Source organism: Olea europaea, unplaced genomic scaffold (genome assembly GCF_002742605.1).
Source record: "Olea europaea var. sylvestris unplaced genomic scaffold, O_europaea_v1 scaffold1187, whole genome shotgun sequence".
NCBI classification, from domain to species: domain Eukaryota; kingdom Viridiplantae; phylum Streptophyta; class Magnoliopsida; order Lamiales; family Oleaceae; genus Olea; species Olea europaea.
In genome coordinates this window covers 59125-72226 of record NW_019229281.1, presented here as the reverse complement: position 1 = coordinate 72226, position 13102 = coordinate 59125, and the positions used below count along the sequence as shown (strand labels likewise).

Below are 13102 nucleotides of genomic sequence, written 5' to 3'. Positions count from 1 at the left end.
TCTTATATTGAACCAGAAGTTCAATTTGATTTTATTATTTGACATGGCCAGTTGAACCATCATTGGATCAATAGTGATGCAAAATTAAAAATTTTAATGAATATTCAATGAAAAACTAGAAGATTCTTCAATCAAATGAATTCTATTTATCATTTGTTATTTTTATCGTCAATTGATTATCAAACATCACTAGCTAAAATAGGGATTAAATATCTTATATTTCTGAAAATTAAATAGATGATATATGAGGCCTGTCACCCACCACGTTGACCATCTAAATATTATTTGTATATAATAGATTTATACAAATACTAGATGATTACATGGTGTTAGCAACATGAAGTTTGCGAAATTATTGCTCAAGTTATGAGTATAATTTTCAGATTATATAATCAAAATCGTGTCTTGTTAATGCCAGCGAGCATAAATCTCAATATTTTAATAAGTATTAGTTGAAATGTCAATAACGATTTAACACTTTTATTTGTTAAATGCTTCCAATTAATTTAATTGAAAACAAAGGTACTTTTTATGTTTGTTTAGGGAATTTTATTACGCATCATACCAATATCATAGTTCTTCCGTTGTAATTGACTTATGGTAACAGAGCACATTAAACTTCAATGAGCTATTCGATTTGATTAAGATTCAATAAATGAGCTTACGAGTTTCAAGATTAGTCTGTCAAACGAGCCACTATTTTGTGGGGGGATTTTAAGGGATATAGTCCCACATCGAATAAAGATAAAAATACAGATCAACTTATAAGATCTTGAGTTACTTCTTTTAATAAGGTTGACTCTTTAAGATGGAACCAAATTGCACCGAAATAAAAAAGTAAAGAATACTGAGAATGAATGCAAAATTTAAACCTTTATCTCAAATGGATGATATTTTATAACGCTACAAAAAAACAATTGTCAATTTAATTAGACAATTCTCTTAGTATTAGTGGAGATGAATTAAGAAGTTGAAACTAATATATAAATGCATATTCATCTAAATCCTCGCAAAATATCGTTCAAACCAAAAGTTCGAATGATAATTTATTTAGAAACATTTATTGATCAAAGAGGTAAACATCAATTTTAAATGCTCCAATATGAATTGACGTCTTGTGAAGACGATTTGTTAGCATTACATTTGACATATTTATGGCACTTTTGAAACGTGATGGTGTTCAATTCTAATACAAAAAATTTTCAAATGAAAATGGAGCAATTAACAAAAATGATCTCATTAAAGAGGCATATACTCTTGATGAATATTTAGACATAACAATTATAAAACCTCAAAAGAAGGTCAGGTACCTGATATGTTAAAATTTGAGATATCTAAATAAGTTATGTCACTACGGGAAAAGAACTAGAATCGTGATATGATGTACTACATTTTCACAAGAAAAGAAAAAGTTGTCAATAACATTTTTATACATGATGTACTGCATCATATTATGAATAACAAGGAATCGTAATAAATGCGTCGAAATATATCGATTGAAGTAATGTTTGGTCAAATAAAAATGACGCTATCTTAAATTCATGTAGTCCGAAAATCTAAAAAGAGAAGACAGAATGCGTCGCTCACTGGTGACTGGTGTGGCAGTATGCGCCGCTGTTTGTGTGATGGCGCAGCGTGCCACAGTGATTAAAGATGATAGAGAAGTTTGGAGAGAATGAGTTAATTGTTAGTTTTTGGCTAAAACTCGACATTTAAAATTTAGTGAGTAATTGAAAATATGGATCAAAGTTCAGTGATCAAAATTTGATATTTTAAACTTCAGTGACCAATAAAAAAATGGACTTAAATTCAGTGATCATTAAAACAATTAATTCGGAGAGGATTAGGGCATAGATGTAGAATTGGTTTTCATATAAATAATTTCTAATAATTACTCATTTATTTAATGCAACTTTTGACAACATTCAATAAAAGTGTTGCAAAAAGTGAAATTTTTTGGACATTTAATGAATATTACAAAAAGTCTATCTATTAAGAGTTTCAACAACATACGTTAAACGTTGCAATAGAATCAAATTTTAACAACGTTCAATAAAAAATTACAAAAAACGAAAAACTTTTCACAAGATACATGAAAAACGTAAAGTGAATTTTTTTGCAACAACTAGTAAATGTATTAAGAGTTTTCAGCAACATGCACTGAAACGTTGCTATAGAACCTGTTTTAACAACGTTCGATAAAACGTTGCAAAAAATGAAATTTTTCGCAACATTTATAGAACGTTGTAAAAGATGACATTAACAACATGTATTTAAAAAATATTGACAAAACTCAATTATGTTAACCAATGGCAACATTCACTTATTTGAATGTTGCGATAGACCTCTTTGGCTACACTTAATTAACGAATGTTGCATTTTTAGTGTTGTGATAGGCCACTTTTGTTGTAGTGAGCCAAATGCTTCCTCACTTAAATCTTCTCCCTTGTTTTCTTTTAGTTGCCTCTCTTTTGGGAAATATGAAAGAATGTCTCATGCAATATCCATATAGTAAGTGGATAACCAACCTTGTATATAGAGCAATAAAGGATACTGATGTAGAATTATGGATAAAAGGCTATGAATTTATAGAAGGATTCGATGTATTCAAACATGTCTAGGTATTTATGGAATCACCTGAAGGGATCAAACTCATAGGGTGGGTCTATAAGAGGAAGAAAGGATATGATATATATGCATTTAAGGTTAGGCTTGTGGCTAAGGTTACACTCAGAGAAAAGGCATCTACTGTGAGGAAATCTTCTTGCCTGCAACTATACTTAAGTCTATAGGCATCCTCCTATCCGTTTTGCCTCATATGGATTTTGAGATTTGGGAGATGAATGTCAAGATAGAATTCTTTAATGGCCATCTCGATGAATTCATCCATATGATACAACCAAACAAGTAAACACAAAGTGTCCAAAGAGGGTAAAGTTTTTAGACTCCGTAGGTCCATTTATAGAAAATAAAAGTAACAAAATTGAACTTACTAGAAAATTCTGAAATTTTTGGACTTGCAGTTCAAAATACCTAAATGTTTATACCTTGGGAATGGAAATAAAAAAAATGAAGTCATAAGATGTAATACACGACTTTCAACATAACAAATTTCACAAAGACTTGTATAAATTGATAAATTATCATGTTGTACATATAATCACTAGCCTGTATCTTATTGTCTTGACAATAAATGAAATTTGACATGTGTATAATAAATGTGGTTATATTCAAGTAAACTGACATAACTATTAACACTATCATAGAAGATTTAATATACCCAAAGCATATAATCAAGTGCTATTATCGTAAGGGGGTGAATAATGTTGTATTATTTTTCCTTGATCAAGGTTTTGTCCCATTAAATTTTTCGTCAAAGTTTTAACGAGAAAACTTTTTTAGCGTATTTAAAACAAGAATATACTATTTCTCATTCATTAGAATTTTTTTCATAGAGTTTTTACTATTAAAGTTTTAACTAAACATATTTCTTGAGTAATAAATACCTGAACCTACAAATCATTTATTATCAAAATAATACTCTTATGTATTATAAATTGCGCCCCTTGTTTGATTCCAATTAAAAAGAGTTTATTGAAGGAAAATAAGTTTTGAAATAATATTTTTTTGGAGAATGTGTGATTAAAAAGTTTTAAAATTACATGCAAAATATTTTATTGTAAGAATATGTGATTGTACATAAATTTTAGAGAAAAAGAGGTTTTTGAGAATGATAGACAAACATGGATTGTGTACAACTCCCAAAGAGATCAACAACAAATCTATTTTTTAATGAACCATCATGTTGACTAAGGTCAAACACGATAGTTAAACATCTTGTATGAAGATAGTATTGTTTGAAGGCTATAACAAAAAATTATGAAATACTTTTCCAAAATGGTGATATTGAAGATACTGATGTACAAGGCATGGATGACTTGGTACAAAGATTTTTTTTAATTTGAAATTAGGGAGAGTAACTGTATTCTTTTTTTTTTGCTTAAGTTTTGTTCAATTGAGTGAAATTTCTTGATAAAGTCAATATTCGATTACTCCAATTTTTATATAATTATCTGTACTTTCTTTTCCTTCACTTGGTACTTTTATATCATTGAGTTTTTGTCAACTTATTTTTTTAACAAGACAATGATTTTACAAATAGTGATCGAGTGGATAGTGTTGTAAAAATATGAAATAATTATTGATGACTATTTACTCATGTAAGGATAATTAATTAGATAGGACTTATTTGCCCTAGAGGAGTGTACTATTCTTCATATTGTAATTCCCATTGAAACTATATGTTTCTGTTTGGTTTGGAATTAAAATCTGATTTTAAGTTATGTGAAAAGTCAAACAATCAATATTAATCATATCTTTTATGATCCCACAACTTTTTAACCATATATTTCAAAAAATTCTACCAGAATCTACTAAAAAATCTAATTATTATATTGAATATAAATTTAAGTTTTGACTCCCTTGTTCTCACTTCTTATTCATGTCTAAATTGTCTTCTTATTCTTGCATTTTCCTATAGTTTTATAAATGTACTATATTTTAAAGGGAAGCGTTTCTTCTACACATGAATTTGATAAGTATTTTTGACAAATATATGTGACATTTAATTTAAGCAAATCCAAGGATTATTATCTCATAAATCTCAAATGATTATAACTAACTCTCTCATGATTTTAGTAAAATATATATTGACCGTTAGATTTGCTTAAATTAAATTTCAGGATTATTTATCAAAAATACTTGTCAAATTCATGTGTAAAAACGTTCCCTCTATTAAATGCATAAAAAGACTCATAATATATATTGTTACACTTATATTCTCATATTCTCAACTTTTTTATTCATATTCTTATAATTATCATTCTATTAATTAGCACTTCTCGTTCCTGATAATGATTTTATAAAAAGTAAATAAATAAATAAATTCATTAAGAGGGTGTTTGATACCCATTTTTATGTAAAAATGTATTTTAGAATAGTAAATTGATGGAAAATATGTTAATGAAAAATAAGGAAAAGTTTTTGATTTACGTGTAATATTATTTTAATAAAGAATGCGTAGTTGAAAAAAAAGAGAAAAATATATTTTTAAAAAAATAGGTACCAAATGGGGCCTAAGATGAGCCCTTATTTTACCTCTTGTATTTTTGAATAAACAAAAAAAAGTAGAAAATAACAACTAAATATTTGTCCATCATTTTGAAGCAAGCTAACAAAACATTAGACAAAAATCCATTGTTAAGGAAAAGATTGCTCATAAATGAAAAGTTAAATATATTAATGTGATGAAAAAGGTAAGGGATATAAACGTGATGATCAATAATGATTATAGATGTTTAATAAAATTAGAATACGGTGCATTTATAAAAATTGTAGTGTGAATATAATTATCCAATTAAAAATTCAATTTCTTGTTAAAAATTACAACTTTGCTCTTATGTTTAATTAAAAGGAAAAGAAACAAAAGATATGGGTAAGTGGATTTTTGTTATTATTTTTTTTTTTTTTAAGCTATGGATAAAATCATCTTTTCTTTCTTTTAAAAGTTTTAAAAATTAAAGGAAAGGGTAATTTTGCACGTGCCCTTAGTTGCAGCCATGAAAGTTATAGGTAAAGCATGTACCTGCTCCATTTCCAATAGATTTGGAGATCCCAAATATTAATACACGCATTATCTGATTCTCTCTCAATATTTATCAACTCCAATAAGAGAAGCCCAACAGGAACGTAACAATGGTGTCCGATAGCACAAAGATCACTTCAAAACCTTCTTCATTGCGCTGGAAAATCATACGCCAGGCCCTTCTTCCCCGTCCGTCATCTGATTCTGGTAGTTGCAATTTATATTGAAATGCATATATTGTACGCTTCTATTTGTACTCATGGAATGTAAATCTTGATCTTTTGATTGATTTTGCAGAAAATCAGTCCGAAATCGGTTTGAATCAGATATCTAGAAAAACGAGAATTGGGTTTAATTTGATACCGTGCTGTAGAATGAATAATGACGATCTACTTGAAGAAAATTCAGATTCTGTGTCCAATAGCTTCAGAGATGCTTGTTACTGTTACATATTACCTGTTTCTAATGCTCCCAAGCTTTTTATACAGTGAGTATATGCTATAATTATTTGCTCTAATACCGGCAACTATTTGCTTATTTTGTTTGCCGAATTGTTCTAATTTCCCGCCTCTATGAGGGTTTTTTCATAAATAAAATGCGCAAAATACTTCTGTTTTCGTCCTTAATTTTTATAGGCGTGTATTTCCTCTTACCTATGCTCCTCTGGGTTAGACCATACCTGGAATTTTGTATAAAATTAAAGGGGATAGTACAAGAGTGGATCAATGTGAAAAGTACTCACATATTTTTTTATTAAAAGAATGCTTTTTGCACTATGTTTCTTACGGGAGAGGAGATAGATTTAGGTTAGCGTTCTTTTAATAAAAAGAATTAGGAGTACGTTTCATATTGGTCCACCCTAATAATGACCATTTTAATTTTATACTCAATTTCTTAAACCATCTACGCCAAACACACCTGACACCCTAATTTCATTTTGGAATTATTATTATTTGAAACCATAATTTGTGTGTAGGAAAATTGGTAATCCATGTCTAGCTGTGGCATCATTTGTCACTGTTCTGTATGTTTTAATACTTCTATTTTTACTATAAACATATATCAGCATGTTAGCATTTTATATAACTGTTCCTTACTTTCATTTTGGATTGTTTGTACCGAATCAAATGTTAGTGATTAAGAAAACTTTTGGAATTGACCTTAGCTATAGTTAAGTTCAAATTACCGCTTTCATAGTTACAAAGATATAATGATTTTGGTATGAGTGCAATGCTCAATAACATATGGAGTGGAATGCAGCAAAAGAGTGGAAGATTGCGTGGATCTCAAGGATTTTGAAACCTGTAACAGATATGGCATTGACAACACGGGGCTTGTTTGTAAGTTCAATTGCTTTATCTTTGATCTGAATATATCACACTAATAATGCTAACAATTTATCAAATTATTAATTGTACTACATCCTATTTTCTTCTTCTCATTCCTTCGACTTCAAGTTATACTCTATCCGTCTAACAAACACATCCATGCAATGTATCAGCTTAGGTACAATGTTGAATGGATTGTGTTGAAAAAACTTTTCATTTGCAGTTGTTTGCTTGAATTCTGGGTTTATTGGTACATGCTTTCAGCTAAACCTACCCCTTTTACTTCTTTGTCAATGATTTCTACCTCTGTACTGCTGCCCCTTCCTCATTTTGCTTCCCCTAACTCGCTGTCCCCTTTCAACGTTGCTACTTATTTTGTCACTTCCAACTAACAAATTCTTATTTCTGTTTATGTAAGAATAAACATACTTTGATTAGTTGATGGCAGAAATACATGATATTTGCACGTATAAATCTACATCCCCTTCACTCAGAAGTAGGTGCTATCAGAATAGTCCTTAATGATCACAGTAATCTCTTGTGGTCTGTACGAACACCTCTTGGGAAATATATCAAACTCTTAAGAATGTTTCCACTCTCCTTCATCTACATGACTTCCAACCTGTACGCGATTGACATAAGGTAATATGTTGGCATACAAATAGATGAGGTATAAAGATAAGATACTTCAATGTATTTATCATTTCCAAGATGAAGTTGGTCATATCTACAATATTCTTCCCAATAGTCAGGCTTGCAAAGTTAGGAGTCTTTTAACTCATAGCATGAGCATCTCAAAACCACCTTTATACATGAAGTTGTCCAAGGATCTTATCACTTTTTTAATTAATGAAGATTTGATGGGAAATAGATTAACTTGTACTAATCAAAAAGCATGCTGTAGCCAAAAACAAAACAGGCCAATTTAATATTGGGTCCCTTCTGAGTGGACCGAATTAGAGATTTGGACAAGATTGAGTCCATGAAAGAAAAAAATTTCTTGGTTTAGCCTGTATTTTCTTGACTATGGGAATGATCCTCATCAAGCTCATTAATTCGTTCTTGATTAGGGGATGAATTATCCTTATGAAGTTGAAATATAGTTTTATTTAGGAAACCAGTTGATTAGATGCCTCACAAAAGCAAAGATCTCTTAACCTATAAGGCTACATACGACACAAAATATTGAAGGGAAAGGAAAACTCGAGAATATCACACTTGCACTCTGCTGAAACTGAAATTCTTTCTCAAAACTTGCCCTTGTTACAAATTTAAAAAATCAAAGGAATAGCATTTGCTGCTATTTTTCAAACATTCTTAACCGAAGGTATCAGGTGATATTTTGTGTATGTGATGTTATGATTTATGTATCCTTGCAAGCAATCATCAAATTTAAATTTGGTATTTGGATCAAACTTATATTTTCTAAGTTTGTGATGAAGGTTTGGATTTGGTGCAACCTTTGCTCAAGACTCGCAAGTGTCCTGAGAGTTCGATCTTTGATATACTGAACAGATAGGCTCTGAATTGTGGAGTAAAATTAACAAAAAATGAAAAGTTGATATACTTTTCAGCTAGCAATAAAAGTGAGAAGTATATAGATTTTAGCAAGGAAGAGTCTCAGTTTCAACAAGTTAGCCCGAATTCTGTAGAGTCATGGGATTGATTGTAAAGCCTAAAGGATTAATGAAAAAAATAAAATAAAATTCCAGATATTGCCTAAATTGCCTCCCTGTACATTACTGTAAATGTATTTGCTATACATGGCAGAAGTCAACTCATAACTAGTCAACTCATTTACTATTGTGGTCTTCCTCAGTTGCTGCTTACTGTCTTCTAGTCTTCCTCGGCTATTGACTTAATCTTCTTCCTCAAACTAACTCATGAGTTGTTACGTGAACAGTTCTTCCACAAAAGACATGCTGCAGGGGCCTTCTTCAATTCTTCCTGTCTTCCTCGTCTGCTGCCTTCTTGAACAATTTTTCATGTCTTCTTCAGTTGCCGCCTTCAGTTCTTTTCCCAAAAGACACGCCACAAGGGCCTCCACACGCGTCAACAATGTGTCGGAGACTTACAGGTGTCCGATACGTGTCGGACACCACTACGCCAGCATTGGCAGCGTGTCAGTGCTTTTCGGCCAATTTTTGATAAATTTATCCCTTAAGGACTCTTTTGTTTCATGGTAAAGATGAAGCACATTTTCAGCAATAGTAGTACAACCAAGAACCACAAATTTTGGGCAAAGTTCTTACACAAATGCCTTGAAACCCTCACCCTCCACAAAGGAAAAAGGCAATTCATCAATAATCACCATCTGGACCAATGCTTTTGACACTTATTTTATCAAATAATGATGCCATAATATGCCCTGTGACACCCTCACCATTAGGTCCATTACAATCATCAATTTTTCTTTTTTTTTTAGAACTGTTTGCTTGTTTGATGTCTTAGTGCATTTATAAGCAAAACAAGTTTCTAAGCGCTTTCGCAAAGTAGAAGTTCCATTACACTCGTGGACTTTCTTACAGTAATTGCATTTTGCAGACTTTCCTCCCGATAACTTGGTGAAATGTGCATGTTAGACCTCTCTGTAGGCTACTTTACAACTTCCTCTACATCAGAATCCATCAAAATTACCAAATAGAAAGGGCAAAAATGCAGTTTAACAACACAAGGGTAAAAAAGTAGAAAGTGACACAAAACGTGGGCTTATTAAGAAAGCAAAGAAACGGAAATCAAGTGAAAATAAAAAGTCAGTAAAGTTTCAATGTCTGGTTAAAAATGATTAACGAGCTAAAAATTGTGCAAGACAATGTCTGGTTATTTATTTTTACTTTTATCTTTTTTAATCCTTCGTTTTAGTGATAATAATTGCAAGAAATAAAAGTGGTTGGTTACACCATATTTAACTTTTCAAAGTTCATTCTAGTGCATCCTAAGTGTGCATCGGTTTAAATCAGCCTGAAATCATTCTGTAGCATCCTATTTGTGCACAATTTAGAGTTTAAGAACTGGGTTGGAAAAAATATATATATATATTTGAACCACATCAGAATCGCCAAAACCAGTTTCAGTTCTTTTCATATATTGAGATAATATGTGATACTAGTTTTATATTTTGTTTTTTTTTTTTTTTTATAGTTGTGGGCCTTTCTTGTTGAACAGGTCAGTGGCCATCAGAGGATGTCCTTGCCTATTATTGCTTGTCGCATGTTGATATGTTCAGGTTTATTATGATGTTATTCATTCTCATCGCCTGATTTTCAAATGAATGTTTCCTTTTAGTATCAATTTGTTTATGCTTTCTTAAATTTTCCAGGAGCAAAAGAGTAATCGAACTTGGGTCAGGCTATGGCTTAGCCGGCTTAGTTATTGGAATGGTCTCAGATGCATTAGAAGTAGTGATTTCAGATGGTAATCCTCAAGTTGTGGATTGTATCCTTTTGATTTCGTCTAATTAGATGTTGGAACTTGGAAATAAGTATATCCCTGCTTCTGATCATCTCTATGATGGACAGATAACTAAATATTTGTAGCATATTTGGTACACAATGCTGGACAAGACAGTATAATGAACAATTCATATGATTCCATAATACTGTCTAGAGTCATCTAATTCTCATCTGTGTTTGGACCTGTGGCGTACGGCATCAAATGATTAAATTTTTGCTGTCTTCTGCAATGAAGTGCAATGTATTTAACCTGATAGCAGATAAAGATTAACTAATATGAAAATAGTTAACTGACAAGTAATGAATTGTGAACCCTTATTTGAAGAAATATGGTGATTGGACCACTGAAAATGCAAGTGTAAATTGTAGTAATAGGTGCATGTGGAATATGGTTGTGCATGCGAGCTGTGTGGGTGGAGAATGTATGAAGGCTATGGATGGTTTTTTAAGCTAAGGGGAAAATTCTTTACCTATAGAGTGTCCCTTGATTTGAACTCTAAGATATACGATGGATTGGGTATTATCCATAAATCCCAAGCTTGTATTGCCATTTAGTTTTAAACCAATGATGCTTACTCATATTTGCATTTATATGTCTGTGCAACTATGTTATCCATCAATGCACAATCTTTTGCTTTTGTCCATTGTGGAACAAATATAAATAAGAATGCACGAAAATGATCCAATTGTTCTAGAGACAAATTTGGGTCATTGAGCTATGTTGTTGTCACCAAATTTAATGTTTTATATTATTCTAATCAATTAGGTTAATCCAGAGCATGCCATTTAGAATTATGTCTTTTTTTCCAAGTTTTCATCCATGCAAAAAATTGGTGGTTTAGTCATTAATTTGTCTTTTCCTTTCTTTCTATTATCCATCAATGTGCAATTTATGCTTGCACATAATTTTGTATCCATAATAGCATTACTGCATTAGTGTCCCAATTTGGGAGTCGCTGGTTGAATTATCTTGTGAAATCCCTTCTTGTGCTATGGTTGACAGCTCTTAACAATCAGACATCCAGCGTAACATAGATGCCAACTCAGTTGCATTTTGTGGTACAAAGGTAACATCAATGATGCTGCATTGGGAAGTCTCAAGTGTATCCAGTACCTATGACATTGTCATTGCAAGTGACTGGTAATTAGTTTTCATCAAATAACGAAGTTCAAATTTCTCCTTCCACACTTTTAACTGAATGCATAATTTTTCTTAGCTTTTTATATTGTGAAAAGAGTGTGTGGATCGGTGATGATAGAAAATTATAAAAATAATCGTATAGCCAGGTGATGCTTGCCTTCATAATGCTGCATATGGAAATTAAGTTGTAATAAGTTTAGCCATTGAATGACCCTCTTCCTACCAATGCTTATTAGACGGGCAGGTATTTAATCATATTGGTGATTTGTGATGTGATTTTGGTGCGTGGACCCTCATTCCTGTTGGTTCCCCCACCAGCCCAGTGACACACCAACCAATTAACTATGATGAATGGTTATAGTTCGTTAAGATGATTGAGTCATTTTCAGTGAGTGTCAGATATTTGGATGGGGAAATCATTATTACCAACTAGGAAGAACTTTTAGGTTGTTTTCCAAAATAGGCAGAGTGATTTTTCTTATGGTCACGTCGAGCTCATTTTTGCTTCGTTTGTCATTTTCCAGCACTTTCTTCAAAGAATTCCACAAAGGCCTTGTGCAAACTATCCGATGCTTACTTAAAGAAGAAGGCCCGTCTGAAGCCATAATTTTTAGCCCCAAAAGAGGTGATTCGTTGGATAAGTTTCTGGTAGAAGTTAAGGATAGCGGGTTGAACTTCAGCATAACTGAAATGTATGAAAACGAAATTTGGAGGCGTCATCAAAGATTCATTAACGGGGATAACTCCTGGCCCAACTATGACAAGGATCACTGCTACCCTTTATTCATCAGAATTACACGGTGAACTTTTTTCCATATGTTGCCTGAATTTTCCAATTTGTTTCTTTCTCACTTCATTTCTATAGCATGGTTTTTTAATCTCTCACTCTTTATGGAGTAAAAGCATAAACTATAGAAGATCCGGAATAATAAATAATTGGTTGGCGGAGAATTTGCTATGCATTTTCTTTAGTTTTTTATTTCTGCTTTTCGGTTCAATTGCTATTGCTATTGCTATTGCTATTGCATGCAAGTCTTAAAATACAGTAAATGAACTTTAGCATACAAAAGATTCCTCCATCTCCCTTTCTTCTAGGGATGACAACTGGGTGAGTCAATTATTCCCGTCCTCTATCCCCTCGGATATTTTTGTTACCTTACCTTGCCTCCATGCCCGATTAAAGTGGGTTTGGGGCAGGATCGTGTGGGGTGGGACAAGTGCCTTACCTCATTTATCGCCCTGTTTGCAATTTTTTGTTTTTATTATTTATTTTATGAGGGTGTTTGGGAGCAATTTTTATGTAAAAATGTATTTTGAAATAGTAAATTAATAGGAAATGTGTGGTTGAAAAATAAGGAAAAGTTTTTTATTTACGTGTAATATTATTTTAATAAAGAATGTGTGGTTGAAAAGAAAGAGAAAAATGCATTTTGAAAAAAATGGGTATCAAACGGGGTATATGTTTTTTTTTATCTTTTGTTCGTGAATAATGGATATTTTTACTTTTTTCCAATTTGTTAAGAGCAATGCATACTCT

The 13102-nt window shown here is 31.7% G+C and overlaps 1 protein-coding gene across 4 annotated transcripts; it reads left to right on the top strand.

Moving 5' to 3' along the window:
• Positions 1 to 5647: 5647 nt before the first annotated feature.
• Positions 5648 to 12544, top strand: LOC111373971 (calmodulin-lysine N-methyltransferase). Of its 4 annotated transcripts, none has more exons than XR_002699047.1 (8): positions 5648 to 5851; positions 5942 to 6131; positions 6905 to 6984; positions 8876 to 9094; positions 10138 to 10198; positions 10292 to 10386; positions 11428 to 11565; positions 12090 to 12107. XR_002699047.1 is itself a non-coding variant. In XM_022996571.1 (8 exons), exons 1-8 carry the CDS (start codon positions 5755 to 5757, stop codon positions 12367 to 12369), a joined length of 1167 nt encoding a protein of 388 aa, XP_022852339.1. In that variant the 5' UTR covers positions 5648 to 5754; the 3' UTR covers positions 12370 to 12544. The 4 variants fall into 4 exon arrangements, 3 of the variants coding, with proteins under 3 accessions (XP_022852339.1, XP_022852340.1, XP_022852341.1); XM_022996571.1 differs by having other exon boundaries at positions 10292 to 10407; positions 11442 to 11565; positions 12090 to 12544; XM_022996572.1 differs by lacking the exon at positions 8876 to 9094 and having other exon boundaries at positions 10292 to 10407; positions 11442 to 11565; positions 12090 to 12544.
• The last annotated feature ends 558 nt before the right edge of the window (positions 12545 to 13102 follow it).